At 44.6% G+C, this 20102-nt stretch overlaps 1 protein-coding gene across 1 annotated transcript; it reads left to right on the forward strand.

Moving 5' to 3' along the window:
- The first annotated feature begins 1057 nt into the window (after nt 1-1057).
- On the forward strand, nt 1058-19340 carry LOC148151761 (uncharacterized). The gene is made up of 4 exons (XM_087976549.1): nt 1058-1194; nt 2183-2312; nt 5651-5825; nt 16388-19340. The coding sequence occupies exons 1-4, from the start codon at nt 1063-1065 to the stop codon at nt 16548-16550; spliced, it is 600 nt and encodes a 199-aa protein (XP_087832675.1). The 5' UTR covers nt 1058-1062; the 3' UTR covers nt 16551-19340.
- Nucleotides 19341-20102: the final 762 nt, after the last annotated feature.

The raw sequence follows: 20102 nt of genomic DNA on the forward strand, positions 1-20102 counted from the left end.
CACCATCCTCCTGCCTTTTTCCTTAGCCCTTGATTACTTGTAAACAATTATTTACAAACATATGAATTAAGATCATAATTAGGCCATTTGCCAGAATCAGGAAACATTGGAGAGTAAAGGCCAAGGCAGTGGTGACCCAGTGACAGTCAGTGCCTGGGAAGTATTGATCCAATCACCGTCAGTGCCAGGACAACAGTGATCCAGTGAGATTCCAAGCCAGGGAAATGGCAATCCAGTGCGAGTCAGTGTCAGGGAAATGGTAATGCAATGAATGTCAGTGCCAGGAAAATGCTGATTCAGTGAGAGACAATGTCAGTGAAAGAGTGACCCCACCGGAGCCAATGCCATGTGAACAGTAATGCAGTGATAAACAGTGCCAGGGGAGGTGTCCCCAGTGACAGGTTGTGTCAGGAGCTGGATATCAGTGGGAGTAGTTTTGAAGGGGGTGTGGGAATCATTCAGCCAGTCTCAGTATATCTCAGGGAAGGAGGGAAAGACACAAACAGGATCTTTATGAGATGCTGCAATCATAGGGCAGTGAACACCCCACCGGCCTTACCCTGCTACTGTGAGTAAACTGTGGTCTGTCCATGGTCAGGGAGCAGAATAGCCCCCGTGTCCAAACTAACTGCAGGGAAAGCTGCAGGAACCCCAGGAAATGAAGATGTACAAAACTGAACCCCAAAGGTGAAATTGTTTTCTCCTCATCACCAGTGACTGGGAGATTAATCTACCAATCCAGTGCATTCCCAAACCGGGAAGAGTGACAACCCTGACCATGTGAGTGGGTAGCAATTACAAAAACAGTGTTCCCAGGAGCCAGCACACAGAGAGTTAATTATTTGTGAATCCATTGTAATGTCAGAGCTAAGAGAAATTTCCATAAAAAATCAGCTGGCATGTTTCTCCACCATGACGTTCCTACCTTAGGATACGCTGTATTCAAAACCATCTTCATCAAAGAGTATCTTACGAGTGTAACTCTGTGCTCAAACTGCAGATCCACCTGAAGGTGCTGAGAGTCAGTCAGTGCGTTCACCAGTGATCTGAGAGAACACCAAGATGCTGAGAATCTTCTTCACTGTGTCTGTCCTCTTAGGGCATCAAATTGCTGCACAGGACCCAGAGCAGGAGGTGATCGACCTCTGTAAGGGTGTTGACTGTGTCGGGCCAAATCAAGTCACCCAGGACAAGGTCAGTACAGCTGAGAGTTTCCTCTGTTCTGTCATGTTCGAACCAGTGGAAATTATTCCATGTTGTTTTTAACCCCTAACCTGCAGTGCACCAACAGTGCACATCCCAACCCTGAACCATGAGGCTGGACTGAAATTACTCCTCGGGCCTCATTAACACTTTCTACATGAGCTGCCATCGCCTGCCTGGCTCCCACTGCCAGCTTGTGCAGTAAGAAGAATATCAGGGCTTCCATCTCCAGCAGCAGGTGAAGGGAGGGGTCAGTGTGCTCACAGAGAGGGGGCTGGTGGGGGACAACACAAGGACTGTAGAGTCAGGGAGCTCTCCTACTGCTCCTGTCTTCACTCAATCTAACCCTGTTTCTGAAAGGCAGATGATCACAGGCTGAAGGTCTCTGTGTTCAATGTGGAAGAGGCCAATGTGGAAGAGGAATCCCCTCAACCCCAACCCTGGATTGCTCCTTAATTCCACATATTTGTTTCAATGAATTCAAATTCTATCATCTGCCCTGCTGGGGTTCAGTCCAGGTCCCCAGAACATGACCTGGGTCTCTGGATTAATACTCTTGTGATAAATCCCATTTGGTGATCATTCCTCATACCTCAAAGAATTTCTCTGTTTAAATAATGTGTTAAAACATACAGAGAGATGCACAACACCGGGACATGTGGGCATTAACATTGGCTCAATGTAGAAGCATTTCAATAACATTATCTCAATGTTGTTATTGATAACCCAAAGGGATGGAGCAAGGCAAGTCAAACACGACAACATGAAAGATGAGCGAGTGAGAGAGAAAGGGAATGAATCAGGAAGTGCTGCTGTCAGGAATCCCATTAAAAACTCCAAACTCTGTTTCAGACTCAGTCCCTCCAGAACATGAAGGCTCTTCCACACCTGGACACTTGGGACAGTTCTCTCAGCATTGATGTACTTTGGAGGGAGTACAGTTTATACCATACAGTGACATTTTTTACTCTCATTTCAGACTTATGATGAGGTGACATACGTAAATATACAATATGTTGAGACAGAGGTTCATGGAACGGATTTGGAGCAAGTAGTGGAGCTCGGTCTGGACAAACTGTTCAAGTATTCACGTTTTGGCAATGCTGAAGGTATATCAGATATCCCATCAAAGTAACAACAGAATATAGTGACTGTTCACTCTTTCACATTTCTTGCTTAATACTTTCTACATTGACAAACACATTGACAAAACATTCCACAACTGTCAATCCCTGGGGATCCCTTGGTCACATGCTGCTATTTAGTCAAAGTGTCACCCTCTTTTGATACTTGACTTTATGGTCCCAGAATCTGGGAAGGTTTCCCTCTTGTGGTGGGAGTGGGATTTCAATCTCACTGTCTGACTTCAGCCATGATCGCTGAATTGTCCTCACACAAATAAAGGCTCCCTGCCAGGCATGAAACCCACTGTTGGAGTCCTTGTGGAAGGTGACACACTGCACATTCACCATCTGTGATTCCCTCCATCTCTCCCAAAGACCCACAAACAGCCTCACTCACTGACATGTCTTTCACATTGAATGTTTTAAGACAATTAAAACAGCTGAGGTCCTCTTTCCAGCTCTGATGGCTTGGACACTGTCCAAAACTATACTGCTGTCCTGTTGGTACGGTATTTGTCTTGTGAACAGTTTCCTTGTGGTCTCTGGACTCTCCTTCTAAAGATGACAAAAGTAATCTCAGCATTGTAAACACTGCAAATCGATTATTTCACCATTTAGGGAAGGTCTAATTCTTTCCTGAAACAGCTGTTGTGAACCAAAGTGTAAAACATAATTTCTTTGTTCTGCCTCTCAAAATGTGATCTATTTGACGGTGGGGAAATTGAACAGAGAGAAAACCTGTTTACTACATTGTAAGAGGCCATTCAGCCCATCATGCCTGTGCCAGCTCTCTGAAGGACCACTCACAAAATGCCACTTCTCCACCTTCTCCTCATAGCTCAGCACATTCTCCCCTTTCAGCATCGAATTTAATTTCTGCACAAATGAGTTTTTGGTCACATTGGGAAACTTTTATGAGTGAACAGGGGAAACAGATGTGTATTGTGCTCTCGCTTAGAAGATCAAGGATGGATTTTGCTGGTGGGCCAAAACCCCTGTCATTTGGGAAAAAATGGGGTTGGTTTATGGTCTTATGATTTAGCTTCTATTTGGGGATTTTCTGCAGTGTCCTTCACTGATGGCAGATGTGTAAAACAGTTGCTCAAGATAGAAAGAGAAACTAAAGTTTGCTGAAGCTCTGTAGGAGATGATAGAGAATGTCAAAGGTGTTTTTGGAATACAAATACTTTTGGGTTGTGTTTTGAAATCTTTAAATGTACGCTCTATGAAAATAATTCACTTCAATCTGTTTTATTTTCACTCCTTATAAACATTGTCTGCTTTATTGTTCAAAGCAATCTGCACGTTTGAGTGCTTGTGGTTTTTGTGACTGGTCTCTCTCTGAAATAAGAACATTTCACAATATGATCGATCAAGTCACAGTCCCATCTGGGATCTGATTTGGGCTGTAATACCATCAGCTGGGATCATAATGTTTGGATTTCTGGACAAAATTTTTTAAAAAATTACTGCATTTAAGAAAGATCTATGTCTTTCTTTTTAAAGTCACAACGTGGCGGTGCCTCGGGACCTAAAACAGCAGCATTGTGGTGATGTTTGTTGCACATTTTAATGTTGCTGACAGCTTTGTGGGAGTTAAAGTAATAACAGTGGGTTATTTGATCAAAATTAAAACTAGGGAATTATCAGATAAATGGAAGGTACAATGCAAAGTAGGATCTCATGCAGATGAGATTGTTCAATAATGATCCAACAATGAGAATGTGTTTCATTCATTCCTGGGGTGTTGGCATTGCTGGCTACACCAGCCTTTATTACCCATCCCTCCCTGTCTAGATGGCTGTTAAAAGTCAACCACTTTTCTGCAGTTTTAGTGTCACATATAGACCAGTCCAGGCAAGGGCAGCAGTTTCTGTCTCCAAAGGGATGTTACTGAACCAGAACGGTGCTTTATCCCCAACAATGGTTACATGGCTATCAGCGGATACTTAATTCCAGATTTTTGTTCACCTTTGAACTCAAATTCTATCCTGACAGGATCTGAACCAGCGTCCCCAGGACATTACCGAGCTCTCTGGATTAATACATGAGCAATAATACCATGAGACCATGACGCCCCCCCAGTTGAAGAAAGGAAAATGAAAGTATGAGGTCACAGGTGAAAGTAACACAGCTAGAGATAGAAATGACAGGCCTTCAGTTTGGAGAAGAACAGAAATAAGGGAAAGAGAGTTCAGAGAAAGTTGTAATAGAATGGGAGGAAAAGGTAAGAAAAATTAAAATGGAGGCAAGGTGAAACCAAGGAATCTGAAAGAAAGATAACTTGAATTCTAAAGAGCCAGGAACTCTGAGAACTGGAGGAGCGAAAGAAAAGCTTCAGTGGGAAAATGAAGAAAGAAGGAGGGAGGAGCTTGGAGGATGATTCTGGTTCCAATCAGGGATTTCCTTAAAGAATCTACTCAGAATCCTTACATTTACTGACAATGGAGTCAAAAGGTCTTGTGCCTCATCTGAAAAGGTTGTTGAACAGAGGATGTGGCTTCGAGAGATCTGGACCTGAACAGGACAGTGTGTTTTGGCAGGTACAGCTCTGACTGTGTGTGTCAGATTGTCAGAGGGACAAGCGGAGCAGAACTGCAGAGTACAACACAGTCAAAGACACAGTGCTCAATATTTAGGAGATTGTGCCTGAAGCTTCGCAATTAACAATTAGGATCGCAAGGAAGAAACCTAATTTTTTTTATTTCAAAAATATACTTTATTCATAAAATAATTTGGTGGCCTGTACAGTTGGACATGCCATACATATGTAAACATTCCATTTCTTTGCATACCGAAACAAAGTAATCATTCCTATTTACAGGTCTGTACAATTACATTTTTTAGCTGAGGCGTCAGCAGAGCCCCTAATTAAAAATTGTCAAATTTGCAAAAGAGAAGGAAATGCTGTGGGATCAGTGGTTCAAGTGTGAGGGGTTGAATGGCCTTTTCCTGCTCTCCGTTTGAGTCCACGTGTGTTCCTGTGTGATGTGGAATTCACTGCCTGGAATAGGGAAGGAAGCAACTTCAATCACAGCATTCAAAGATGAACATCTAAATAATGAGAGAAAAGATGTGGATGTTTGGAAAGAGAGCAGGTCCGTGTAATGAGCTGGTTACATCAACCAAACAGCCAGCACAGGAGTCCCCTCCCCCAGTGCTGTGTCACTCTGTGAGGCTATTATTCAATCTGTCACATCAGTGTCTGCCCCACTTCAGCAATGTCACCCTGACCCCTCACCTGTAACCTCTGACTCACTGTCAGTGACACCACAAATGATCACCGAGTAAAATGTTATAACAGGGTTTTTCTCTATCTACAGAAACAATAGTTCCTATCACTGCACCTTGGGTCCTCATTGGATACTTGGTAAATGGAACATTTCCACAGAGATTCAATGTAGGTGTGGCCATCGTTCCTGAAGTTAACAGTCCGCCCACATCTACAGATCAAACAATTAAACAAAGATCGTTCTTTTTGGGTCGGTTCTTTGTGAGGTGAGTTTTGATGTTGCAATATTGTGATTAATGTTTCTTTATGTATATTCCTGTTCGGGTGAAAGGAAAGACTGGTAGGTATAGGGAATGCTGGATGACTAAAGAAATTGAGTGTTTGGTTAAGAAAAAGAAGGAACCATATGTAAGGTATAGACAGGATAGATCGAGTGAATCCTTAGAAGAGTATAAAGGAAGTAGGAGTGTACTTAAGAGGGAAATCAGGAGGGAAAAAAGGAGACATGAGAAAGCTTTGGCAAATAGAATTAAAGAGAATCCAAAGAGTTTTTGCAAATACATACAGGACAAAAGGCTAACTAGGGAGAGAATAGGGCCCCTCAAAGATCAGCAGGGCAGCCTTTGTGTGGAGCTGCTGAAAAAGGAGGAGATACTGAATGAATATTTTGCATCAGTATTTACTGTGGAAAAGGTTATGGAAGGTATAGATTGTAGGGAAATAGATGGTGACATCTTGCAAAATGTCTATATTGCAGAGGAGGAAGTGCTGGATGTCTTGAAATGGATAAAGGTGGATAAATCCCCAGGACCTGATCAGGTGTACCCTAGAACTCTGTGGGAAGCTAGAGAAGTGATTGCTGGGCCTCTTGCTGAGATATCTGTACCATCGATAGTCACAGGTGAGGTGCCAGAAGGCTGGAGGTTGGCTAATGTGGTGCCACTGTTTAAGAAGGGCAGTAAGGACAAGCCAGGGAACTATAGACCAATGAGCCTGACATCGGTGGTGGGCAAGTTGTTGGAGGGAATCCTGAGGGACAGGATGTACATGTATTTGGAAAGGCAAACACTCATTAGGGATAGTCAACATGGCTTTTTGTATTGGAAATCATGTCTCACAGCCTGATTGAGTTTTTTGAGGAAGTAACAAAGAGGATTGATGAGGGCAGAACAGTAGATGTGATCTATATGGACTTCAGTAAGGTGGTCGACAAGGTTCCCCATGGGAGACTGATTAGCAAGGTTAGATCTCACGGAATACAGGGAGAGCTAACCATTTGGATACAGAACTGGCTCAAAGGTAGAAGACAGAGGGTAGTGGCAGAGCATTGTTTTTCAGATGGAGGCCTGTGACCAGTGGAGTGCTACAAGGATCGGTGCTGGGCACTCTACTTTTTGTCATTTATATAAATGATTTGGATGCGAGCATAAGAGGTACGTTAGCAAGTTTGTAGATGACTCCAAAATTGGAGGTGTAGTGGACAGCGAAAAGGGTTACCTCGGATTGCAACAGGATCTTGACCACATGGGCCAATGGGCTGAGAAGTGGCAGATGGAGTTTAATCAGATAAATGTGAGGTGCTACATTTTGGGAAAGCAAATCTTAGCAGGACTTATTCACTTTATGGTAAGGTCCTGGGGAGTGTTGCTGAACAAAGAGACCTTGGAGTACAGGTTCATAGCTCCTTGAAAGTGGAGTCGCAAGTAGATATGATAGTGAAGAAGGCATTTGGTATGCTTTCCTTTATTGGTCAGAGTATTGAGTACAGGTGTTGGGAGGTCATATTGTGGCTGTACAGGACATTGGTTAGGCCACTGTTGGAATATTGCATGCAATTCTGGTCTCCTTTCTATCAGAAAGATGTTGTGAAACTTGAAAGGGTTCAGAAAAGATTGACAAGGATGTTGCCAGGATTGGAGGATTTGAGCGAAAGGGAGAGGCTGAACAGGCTGGGGCTGTTTTCCCTATAGCTTCGGAAGCTGAGAGGTGACCTTGTAGAGGTTTACAAAATTATGAGGGGCATGGATAGGGTAAATAGGCAAAGTCTTTTCCCTGGGGTCGGGGAGTCCAGAACTAGAGGGCATAGGTTTAGGGTGAGAGGGGAATGATGTAGAAGAGACCTGAGGGGAAACTTTTTGACACAGAGGGTGGTACGTGTATGGAATGAGCTGCCAGAGGATGTGGTGGAGGGTGGTAGAATTACAATATTTATGAGGCATCTGGATGGGTATATGAATAGGAAGGGTTCGGAGGGATATGGGCCGGGTGCTGGCAGGTGGGACTAGATTGGGTTGGGATATCTGGTCGGAATGGACGGGTTGGATCGAAGGGCCTGTTTACATGCAGTATATCTCTACAACTCTATGACTTTATGTCACCATCATTCCAGTGTGGGGTGTACAACATTACAAATCACACAACACCAGTTTATAGTCCAACAGGTTTAATTGGAAGCACTAGCTTTCGGAGCACCGCTCCTTCATCAGGAGAAGACACGCACAGACACACACACACTCCCACACTCACACATGCACTCTCTTACAGACTTAGACCACTTTATATACACACACACACAGACACACACATGCACACACACACATTGGTGAGTTGAATTTGTACTTGCAGAGTTACATTGTACTTTGCTAAAAAACTGCATGAATCCATGTAAGACTCTGTTAGCTCACTTTTTAGGATCGAATCAGTCTAAACACGACGACACAGACAGGGACCACAGGGGGCTAACACCTTCAATATCTCAACATCTTATACGGGCTGACACCAACTGTTACAGTTAACCTGAGAATGTAACTTGTTAAAAAAATTTTGTGATTTACATCTGAAAGAAGTGAAACTATCATGGTCATTCTAACAGATGAGAGACTTAAAAAAGAATCAAGGTATTTTTCCATATATAATTTCGGTTACATCACACTGTAAACTTTTGCTATAAATTCTGTGTCTGACAATTGTGTACTCCACAACCACCTGATGAAGGAGCGTCGCTCCGAAAGCGAGTGCTTCCAATTAAACCTGTGGGACTATATCCTGGTGTTGTGTGATTTGTAACTTTGTACACCCCAGTCCAACACCGGCATCTCCAAATCATTCTAGTCAGGGTAAGGCTGAGATTAACAGGTCCATCCAGTTACACTGGGACATTGGTCAATATGAATGGTGTTGTGGAGTGGTTCATATCTCACAATCTCCAGCTCCACCTCCTGAGAACACAGCCAGTCCTCCACATTCACATTACTCCAGTTCACACAGAGCTGGCTCCTGGATTCTGAAATTCTCATCTGCAGCATGGTTCACATTTTTCACAGAAGACTTTCACTTCATTTGAACAAAGGGTCTTTGAAGCAGCCCCTTTCGTCAGCTTCACCCTTCTAGGTCATGGCAGATTATCCACTTTAATGAAATATTCCCACAATATTCCCATTCCTATTGATGCTGTTATGGTCGAGTCATAGAGTCACACAGCACGGGAACAGACTGTTCGGTCCAACCAGTCCATGCTGACCATAATCCCACACTAAACTAGTTCCACCTGCTTGGGCTTGGCCCATGTCCCTCCAAACATTTCTTATTCATGTTCTTATCCAAATGTCCCTTAAACATTGTAACTGTACCCATATTCACCACTTTCTTTGGATGTTCATTCCACACACAAATCAGTCTGTGTCGAAAAGTCGCCCCTCATGTCTTTTTTAAATCTTTCTCCTTTCGCCTTCAATATATTCCCCCTTGTCTTAATTCCCCAATCGAGGGAAGAGACACCTGCCATTCACCATATTTATATCCCTCATGATTTTATAAACCTCTGTAAGGTCACCCTTCAACCTCCTCTGCTCCAGTGAAAGACATCCCAGCCTATCCAACTCTCCTTTTCGCTCAAATCCTTCATTCCCAGAAACATCCTCGGTAATCTCTTCTGAAACTTCTCTCCAGCTTTAAAAATGCCCATCCTATAACAGAGTGACCAGAACTGGACACATTACTCTGGAAGAGGCCTCACCAATCTCCTGTGCAACCTCAACACAGTGTCCCAACTCTGATACTCAAACATCTGAGCAATGAAGGCAAGTGTGCTCAATGCCTTCTTAACCACTCTGTCTACATTTGATGCAAACTTCAAGGAATTATGTATCTGAACCATTGGGTCACCCTGTTGTACAACATTACAAAAGACTCTACTTTTAATTGATTAAATTCCCTACAGAGTGAAAACAGGCACTTCGGCCCAACAAGTCCACACTGCCCCTCCTAAGAGTAACCCACCCAGACCCATTTCCCTCTGACGAAAGCACCTAACACTATGGTGTAATTTAGCATGGTCAATTCACCTGACCTGCATATCTTTGGATTGTGGGGGGAAGCCCATGCAGACAGGGGGAGAATGTGCAAACTCATACAGACAGTCACCCGAGGCTGGAATCGAACCCAGATCCCTGGCGCTGTGAGGCTGCAGTGCTAACCACTGAGCCACCATGCCGCACGTATATTGCATAACTCATATGAGGTCTACCTGGCTGACCTCATTACAATCACTGCATCCTGCCCTCTCTGAATCCGAGACCAGAGGCCTGGCCTTTTTCTTTTGTAGCTGCTCCTGGGGTGTTTGAGCATCGGGTCAGGTTCCTTTAACACTGCCCCTGAGAGGGGCAGCTTGTGATTGGCAGTAACTTGCCTCTTACCCCTGGAGCATCTCTGAAGACATTCATTCGGATCTTCAGGCGACAATGGCATCAAGGTGGTGACACCCGTCATGTCCATCTCAGATTCCGAGGTCTCTTCATCGCTTGATGGACAGGGAGAACCCACGGCTTCTGTCAGCTCTTCTGATGTGTCTGGTTTCTTGGGTCAGTTTGGATTCCGCACTGTTTGCGCGTTTGCAGCTTTCATGTGGACCATGTGCTTGTTCAGGAATATCGGACCAACATGAACATTATACATCACTGGACCTGACCTTGCACTGACCATGCCTCTTACCCATTCAGGGCTCATCCTGTGGTTCCTACACTAAACATTGTCCCCTGAAGTAAAGTGTCTTTCGTTCACCAGAGTCTTGTGTCCGGCATTGACATTCCAAATGCCACTGACACACCGCCACTCCCACCAACCCCCCAACGCCACCCCACCCCACGCAGGTCTGGGAAGATCAGGTTTAACCTGGTGTGGCATCTTCTCCCCATTAGTAACTCTGTTGGATATATCCCTATAGTTGTAAGCGGGGTATTCCTGTGCTCAAATAGGAGCCATAACAGTTTGGTAACTAATGAAGCCATTGGCTGTTCGTTAAGCATGTCTTCAAAGCTTGTACTGTTCTTTCTGCCACACTATTGGATGGTGGATGGTGTGGAGCTGTCATGATGTAAAATGCCATTTGACTTTAAGTAATTCTCCAATTCTCTGCTGGTAACTGATGGCCCTTTATCTGTGACCAACAGTACTGGGAGGGCGTGTAGTGCAAAAGATGCAGCTTTTCTATTGTCGTCCCCATGTTTGATGAATGTACTCTATGCACATCCGTAGGCGCCTACAATGACTAAGAACATTGAGCCTGTGAAAGGAGCCTGCAGAATCAATGTGTAACCGAGTCCAGGGTATACCGGCCATTCCCAAGAATGTGGGGGAGCTGCTGGTTGTAATTGTTGCCCTTTTTGGCACTCTGGGCACTGCCCCACAAGTGTGGTTATGTCTGCATCTAATCCCGGCCAACCGATGTAAGTTCTTGCCAAAATCTTCATTTTGAAAACCCCTGGATGACCCTGATGGAGTTCAGCCAGTATCTGGTGGTGACCTTTGCTCCCCATAACAAATCGCCATTGTCTACTATGATCTGGTCCCTCCAGGTCCAAAAAGGTTTCAGGTCTGGTTGTGATGGTCCTTTGGTTTCACCCATCACCACCAGCTGTTTTAGTTCTGCCAGGACCAGATTTTTCTGTGTCTAAAGTCTGATATGATCAGCTGTGAAGTGTGTCCATAACATTTCAAACCACGACGGACTCTTCCTGTGGTACTACCACCAGTGGTGTATCTGCCATTAGGAGGCGGCTCAATCCATCTGCATTTGTTACTTGGCCTTCCTGATGGTGTTCCAACTTGTAATTATACATACTTAGTATCATAGCCCACCATGGGAGTGAGTCTGAAGCTACGGCCAGCACTGCCTTGTCCTCTTTAAGGAGACCAGAAGGGGTTTGGGGGTCTATTCTTATTACACATTTACATCCTGAAAGGTATTGGTGGAACTTCCTGACTCCAAAATATGACCATCAAACCTCCCTTCTCAATCTGGGCATGTTTACGCCTTACATTAGCCAGTGTCCTGGATGCGTACGCTATTGGGCGTTGCTCTCCATTGTGCCACCTACCAGCCAATGTGAACCTGATTGCTATCACATGTCAATAGCAAATTCACTTGGGATGATAGCTGTTTCTTCACTTCCCTGAAAACTGTGCCTTGGCTACATGCTCATTTCCAAGCTAACCCTTTTCTAAGAATTGATGCAAAGTGCTGGGAAGGAGGCTCGGTTATACACAAGCATTCCGTAATAATTCACCAGCCCAAGCAAGGACCTAAGCTCCCATACAGACATGGGAGCCGGGGCACCTTTGATCGCCCTCATTTTATCTTCCAACAGGAGTAACCTGGTCTTGTCAACGCTGTGTCGCAAGTAGGTCACTTGGGGGTACCTGAACACACATTTTTCTCCACTCTAAGTTGTATACCCACCTGGGAGAAATGTCTAAAGAATATGCTAAAGGTCTCGAAGAGTTCCATATTGGTCTTCCCTGCTATTAGCGTGCCATGGTGGAAAATGTTCTCCATCATCCGCTGAAAAGTTACACAGGCTGACAATACCCAAATGGCTGTCCCATATACTGGTACAATCCCAAATGGGTATTGACTGTAGTATACTTCTGGGAATGCTCATCTAACTCCAATTGCAAGTATAGGTGGCTCATGCCCAGCTTTGTGAAGGACTGGCTCCTGCCATCTTTGCATATAAACCACCTGGGTGAGGGATTGGGTATTTATCCAGCCGCAAGAAGCGGTTTACCATTTGTTTAAAATCCCCACAAAGGTGAACCAACCCATCTAGTTTCACAATCTAGTTTCACAATCAGCCCGATTGGTGCTGCCAATTTCCCAAACTGGACCGCTCTGATGATTCCATCACATTCCAGCCTCCTGATTTCTGCCTCGACTTTTGCCCGTAAGGCAAATGGCTGTGGGAGAGCTTTCCAAGATTGTGGAATTGCTTCCTGGCCAACTATCCCTTGATAGTCCCTACACCTTCCTGAAAAACTTCTAGGTATTTAATTAGAACTTCACTCAGGTAGCCATTTTCTAATCAAAAAGGTTTGCCCCATCAAGCTTGGGCCCAAGCCTTTTAGCACTATCAGCGGTACCTGAACCAGCTTATAAGAGACCACAAGCAAAGTTGGATCGGTAATCTGTAAATGTTCTGTGCTGTGGGTCCTCAATCTAGCCGAGGTCTTGAGTAAACAAGTGTTGGAGTTCCGAGTCAATTTTGCGATCTGTGATCACTGAAATGGCCAGGCTGGTTTCAACCTCCATTAGAAGCAGGTGCACATTTAACTACATGTTTATTTTAATTCCTTCGAATTTGGAAGTTGTTAAAAAATGTAACTGTTCTAAACCAGATGTGAGTGGACTTCCCAGGGTGTGCACTCGCCTGGATACTGACCTATAATTTTCCTTATTCAATTTAGGTCGAGTGGGATACTTTTGCTGTCACAAGTCCTAATACCGGAAGCAACTACAATTGCTTGCTGGCCCGGATCCCGAAGAAAATTTTAACCCTTTGGTCAAGGCTTGTCTATGTCTTGGGGTTTTGATGTGATCTGACCTGGTGGCTCTCTGTTCAGTATATGTCCTGAGTGAGACTTTGCAATTGCCTTCACTCAAGTGGTGTTCCCCAAAGTCACTTAGACTGGTGAGGATGTCCACTTCCATCGGAATATCCCGCAACTTATATGCTCCACTCACCACATTTGCCAACGATAAAGCCAGTTGTAGTCCCTGTTTGAAGTCCAATTGGGCTTTAAATAGTAGGTGTTTTTGCATAGTTACATCATCATTAATGAGTGTCTCAGCATCTCATTACGGGTTAAACCAATGTTACCTGCCTCTGCCAGTTGTCTTAACCTAATCAAAAATCCTGATATGGATTGCTGTGGTTCTGTTCACCGAGCTGGAAGTTTTTGTTGCAAACGTTTCATCCCCTGTCTAGGTGACATCCTCAGTGCTTGGGAGCCTCCTGTGAAGCGGTTCTGTGGTGTTTCCTCCGGCATTTATAGTGGCCTGTCCCTGCCGCTTCTGGTTGTCAGTTTCAGCTGTCCACTGTAGTGGCCGGTATATTGGGTCCCAAAGGACTAGCCACACTACATACATCAAGAACATCTCTGAACTGACAGCCAGACTACTGCGACCATTAGGACTTATAACAGCACACAAACCAACAGCCACACTCAGACAACAACTCACCAGAACGAAGGACCTGATACCCAGCATGAGCAAAACTAATGTAGTGTACAAAATCCCATGCAAGGACTGCACAAAACACTATATAGGACAAACAGGAAGACAGCAATACAATCTGAGGGATTTTCCAGCCTTCCCTATACAGGCAAATGGTGTGTAGTCTATCCCACTCCTGACCCGTGCCTTGTCGATGGTGGACAGGGTTCAGTGAGATACTGCAGTGTATCTTGTAGATGGTACACGTTGTTAACTTTGTGTGTTGATGGTGGGAGGAGATATTTCCAAAGGAGCTGATTTCCGGGGCTGAGGTGGGAGAGACCACCCTTGTCATCGAGGCTGTGTCTGAACAAATGTGATATTAAGGAGTTCCAGCAAAACTGGAATCAATGGGAACTGGGAAGAATTTCCACTGGTTGGAGTCATACCTGGCACATGCTCACTAACCACCTCCCTCTTCAATGGGACTGACTGAATCCGTCTCGAAGCTGTCTCTGTTATCAGTTTCATTTCATTCTTCATCTCAATTGACCCCTCCTGAGAAATATTTTCTGTCCCTTTCGGTGTTAAGGAACACCAGCCCAAATAAATCTCTGAAGAAGAGTCCCACTGAACATGAATCACTAACTCTGCTTCTGTCTCCAGAGATTCAGCAAGACCTGGACAATATCTGGGATTGGGCTGACAGGCGGTAGGTGACATTTAGAATGGAGAACATAGAACATACAAGAGTGCAGCACAGAAAAAGGCCCTTCAGCCCAACATAGCTGTGCTGACCATGATGCCATTCTAAACTAATCCTATATGTCTGCACAAGGTCAATATGCCTCTGTTCCCTTAAACGTCTCTTAAACTTTACTCCCTTATCTACTTTTCCAGCGCCCTGGGTAGCACATTTCAGGCACCGACCACACTGTGTATAAAAACCTCCCCTCGCACACTCTCCTCTCACCATAAACCTATGCCCACTAGTGTTTGAGATTTCCACCCTGGGATAAAGACTCTGACTATCCACCTTCTCCATGCCTCTCATTATTTAATATCCTTCCATCAGGCCCCCCCTCAGCCTCTGATGTTCTCGTGAAAACAATCCGAGTGCGCCCAAACTCTCCTTATAGTGAATACACTCCAATCCAGGCAACATCCTGATAAATCTCTTTTGCACCATGTCCAAGGCCCCCACATCCTTCCTGTAATCTGCAGCTCGACATTGCAGCTTTTTTGCTCAAGCCCCAGATTGATGAAGGCAAACATGCCACATGTCTTCTTTACAACCTTCTCCACTTGTATTGCCACTTTCAGGGAGCTAGTGACTTGACCCAAGATCCCTCTGCAGATCAATTCTTGCCATTTATTGTATAATTTTGAATTCTTCCATTTGACCTTCCAAAGTACATCATAGCCTGGATTAAACACCACATGCCATTTCATTGCCCATCTTTCCAAGCGATCTCTATTTGTTGCTGTATCCGTTGACAACCTTCCTCACTGTCCATAACTGCACCAATTTGGTTTGCACCACATAACTGTCAGGCACTGACCATCTCCAACAAGAGAGAAGGTAAACATCACCCACTGACATTCAATGGCATCACAGTCACTGGATCCACTACTTCAGTGAAAACAGACACAACATATTCATTCAGCTCCTCGACCACTTCTCTATTCCTGAAAATAAATCCATCCAACTCTGTCTGGAATGGACCCACATCCATTTTAGCCAAATCATCACCAATGGAAGCTTTTGCAGTCCGATTTTGATTTTTATGGATTACATTCATATTCAATTCTCCTGTTCCTTACAAGTTTCATGGTCCTCCTTTGCGGAACCATTCTAGTGAGGACCCTCTGCAACCTCTTAAAGAGACTCATGTATTCCCTAAAATATGATCATCAATGGCCACAATGGTCATAACAGAATTTCATAGGGGTTCAGCAAAACTTCCTCGATTGAGGAATCAATCATCTCGTTATAAACTCAAGGCCCTGTTTGCTTTGCTATTCACTCTCTCAATAAAGATCGGTGCACCAAGATTTCCCTGTCCCTCTGCCATGCAATATTTTGAACAGTGCTGTTAAGTTTATGTCGACTCTCAGAATTCCTCACCAAAACTGTATCCCCTTATCGGCCACGGGACTGTCCATTCTGATTGCTTTTCGATTCTGTTCCTGTAATCATGATGGAACGGAATGATGGAGGGTTCCCAATGGGCTGAAAGACTGACTCCTGTTGCTATTGCCCTGTAACCTACTCTGATTCAGACAGGTTTTGTCACGAGGAATGAGAATTAAATGTCTATATTCTTAATTCCATTGCAGGACTATTCCCAACATAACTGATGGGAAACAATATGAAGAACTGATCCTTGATTTCCTGAGAGACTTGGAAGAAGACAAGAGAATACTTAATGGGAAATTTGTTATTGTTTGGTATAAGAAACATGGACTAACACAAATAGCTTTAGAAAAGGAATTGAAATGAAACTTTTCTAGAAGGTTCTGTTACCTTTATACATTCTGAACAGTGAGATGTGCTTAATTCTAAAACTGTTTTGTCTTCCCCAAACTACACATTGCATTAACCTAGACTACTGTGCATAACTCTGGTCTCCGTATCTCGAGAAAGATATACCCTTCTCCCTCACTTCCAGTGAATGCAGTGACTGCTCCTTCGACATATTACGGACATGTGCCCACATTGGGAATTTGATCAATTCCACCAATGTCCTATCTCAGAAATCCCAGTGTCCTGTTTATAAACACTGCCCTCTACTGGCAGTCAGTTATTGTATTTCCAATCAAGAATACAAGCATTTATTCTTCATTCAAAATTATTCAGCTGCATTAACATCAAAAGGGAGTATTTTGTTCCCCATTTACAGTCACTGTTCCCAATGGTTCTTTAGTCCAATGATTCCAATCAATGGAATTATCCAAGTTACACTTCATTGGCCCCGGAGTTCTGATCAGGTTCAGTCGTTGTCACCGACACACTTCCCCCATTCCCCCTGACCCGACAACACCGCCAACATGACCGTGTCAGACCGGACAAACCCCCTCCACCTGACACCCATGACCCAGTTGGTCCCGAAACTCCCTCACCTCCTCACCAACCCCGGGATTCTACAGAACCCCATCACTGACCCACTACTCCCCTTCGCCCCAACCACCCCATTACGAGCAAAACAACAGCCCCTCCCTTTCACCAGCCTTCACACCCCATTCAGCCCAACCACACTGGACTGGAAAGCTGCCCCTGAACAGACACCCCCTGCTCCTGCCAATGGGATTGGGACTGACAGCCAACTGCAATCACCCATCACCACCCAACACCCACCCAGCCCCTGCCTCACGAACCTCAAACCCCACCCAAAGTGACCCAGGTGGAAGCGACCCTCCGTCCTGACCAGGTAGCCCCGCACCCCATCCCTAAACCATCAGGACCTGGCATATCCCCACCCTCCATACAATCCCAGCAGATCCATTAATCCCATTCCACACCATTCTGATCCCAGCAAAACCAACATGCCCCCTCTACACCAACCTGATCTCTTGTCAGACCCCAAAGGCTCTCTCACTTACCTGACAATATACCCCTCCACCCTGGCACCATTCTTTCCCACTACCCTGGTCCTCTACCTTCCTCACCCACCTGCAGCCCCACCCCCTCCTGCCCATCATTCACCCTCCACACTTCCGTCTACTCTCACCTCCGCACGATGGTTTTCAGCTGTCCTGGGGGCTGTACCGTTTTGTCTTTCCCCCGGGTCATAAAAAAGAAGATCCACCATTCAATGAGATCATTGCTGATCTTCTCCTTCCAATCCACTTTCCCACACTGTCCCTCAATTGGGTAATCTGTCCAATGATGTCATTGCACTCACTGTAATTCACTCTTGGGTACGGAGAGTAAAACTGCTGATGTCATCCACTGCTACAACTGAAGTGAGATTTTTGTACTCTTCACTCCCTTTGTAATAAAGGATAAGATACTGTTTGTTTCTCCAGTAGCTTGCTGAATCTGTGCATTAACGCTCTGTGTTTGATGTTTGAAGGACATCCAGGTCATTCTGAATGCTACCATTTTCCAGTCACTCACCAATTCTAAACATTCCACTGGGATATTTTTTCCATATTTGGCTACCATCACATTTCCCCAAATTCTATCCCATCTGCCCAGTTCCTGCCCCCTCCCTCAAACCCATTTGGAGGAACCATGTGGTCTTCCAGCCACACATTAACCAGACATCAGGTTCCAGCTCTGGTCGCTCTGACTGTCCCTGACAGAGCTGTCCTGGATGCTCGTGTTCCTTTTAATATCCTTTATAGTGAGGATTTCTCTTCAAAACTAAATTATTGCTCAGTGTTTCAGATTCATTTGGGCATTGGAGACATCAGTTTAAAGACTTCTTCCAGCATGTACAGAGGGTTAAATTCAATTGTAGATGGGGAGCTGGGTCCTTCACTGGGAAGCAGGGATTAAATGTTCTTTTCTCTAATCTTGTTTGAAATGAATGAATCGTGTACAGCCTGAGACAGGGGTGGTCCTGGTGATGGATTATACTTCTGTTTAATCTCAGTCATGCTGGGTCAGAATGTTTCACGTTGATGTGGTCAGAGCTCATTGACAGTGGGAGGGATTACAGAGCCTGGTTGTTTGAGGTTGGTCAGTGCTGGAACTGCCCTGTGGAGTATTCCTACATGGAATGGATTTGTATTCCATCAATACTCATTGTTGTGACCCTTTTGGAATGATGTCCCACCTTCATCTGAAAGTTAGTGACACATGAGAATCAGTCAGCTTTGTGCTATGGTGTCTGGGGTCAGAAGTTTCACTTGTTGAACTCTGCAGCACAAGGGAAGGGGGCAGGAGAGTGGGAGCTTTCATTGAGGCTCAGGTCTAGGAGGGTTCAGTGAGAGGAGGAAACGGGATGTAGAGTGGAGCCTGGAGGAAAGAATGAAGCAGCTTCAAACGGTCCCTAAAAAGGAGAAAGAATCCCAAGTGAAATCAGAATCCAGAGACCAATGAGATAATAAAATTCAGCTTCAGATCTCCTCACCCCACACTGGGAGCTCCCACCCATATATAGACTGACTGAATGGGTGATTGGAGAAATGATCTATTCCAATATGATTCCTGTTAACAGGCCGTTCATTCCAGGCTTCTCGTGTGGAATGAAGAAGCCATTGTATTCGAGTTAAGTTCGTCTGTGTATTTCTAACTGCTGGGAATGTATTCTCACTGTGAAATAAAGAGGGTGATGCATCACAACACTCAGTCTCCTGTTCAATTCTCACTCTGAGGGAAATCAGGGTCACTGCTCACATCACAATTTTAACATTATATACAGCCTTCCACATTTCAGTGAAATGAATGTGTCAAAGTATTGAAGATTAAAAGTAATAATTCTATTTCAGAAAATGAGCCCACATTAATGGAGGGCATTTAGCCCACTGTGTGCATGAGCCATGGGCAAGGTGAGATTGGGGATATAAAATCATGGAGTTACATGTATGGTTCAATGATTAATGTGTGTGGAATGGCTTTCAGTTTCACAACACTCCAGGTGTAGTCTCCCTGATGCCTCGTACAGTTTCATCACCTCCTTTCATCCTGCCTTTCTCCTGGAATTAATGCCAAAATTCCTTTTCTTGTATCTACACACTCGTTCCTGTAATTCATGCATTAGGACACCCAGATCCCTCTGCAATGAAGCTCACTGATCTTTCTTCCCATTTAGTCGATGACTTGCCTTTCTATTCATCCAATCACAGTGAGTAACCTCTCACTAATCCAAGGTAAATTCCAATCTGTGAAATTTTAGCCATTCATTTGTAAATTTCTATTTTTTTTCATTACAGCCTACTTTCCCATCAATTGTCATTTCATCTACAAATCCCTGATCCTTTGGAATGGGAGAGCAGGCTCAAAGGGATGAATGGCCCACTCCTGTTCCTATTTCCCATGGTATTGTAGTTACAGTGAAAGTCACTATCGTCCCAGAGGCTGTTCTCTCCCATTAGACAGAGGTGG

This window comes from Chiloscyllium plagiosum, unplaced genomic scaffold (assembly GCF_037043375.1).
Source record: "Chiloscyllium plagiosum isolate Xiang-an unplaced genomic scaffold, Cpla_swu_hap1 HiC_scaffold_3, whole genome shotgun sequence".
Taxonomy (NCBI): Eukaryota; Metazoa; Chordata; class Chondrichthyes; order Orectolobiformes; family Hemiscylliidae; genus Chiloscyllium; species Chiloscyllium plagiosum.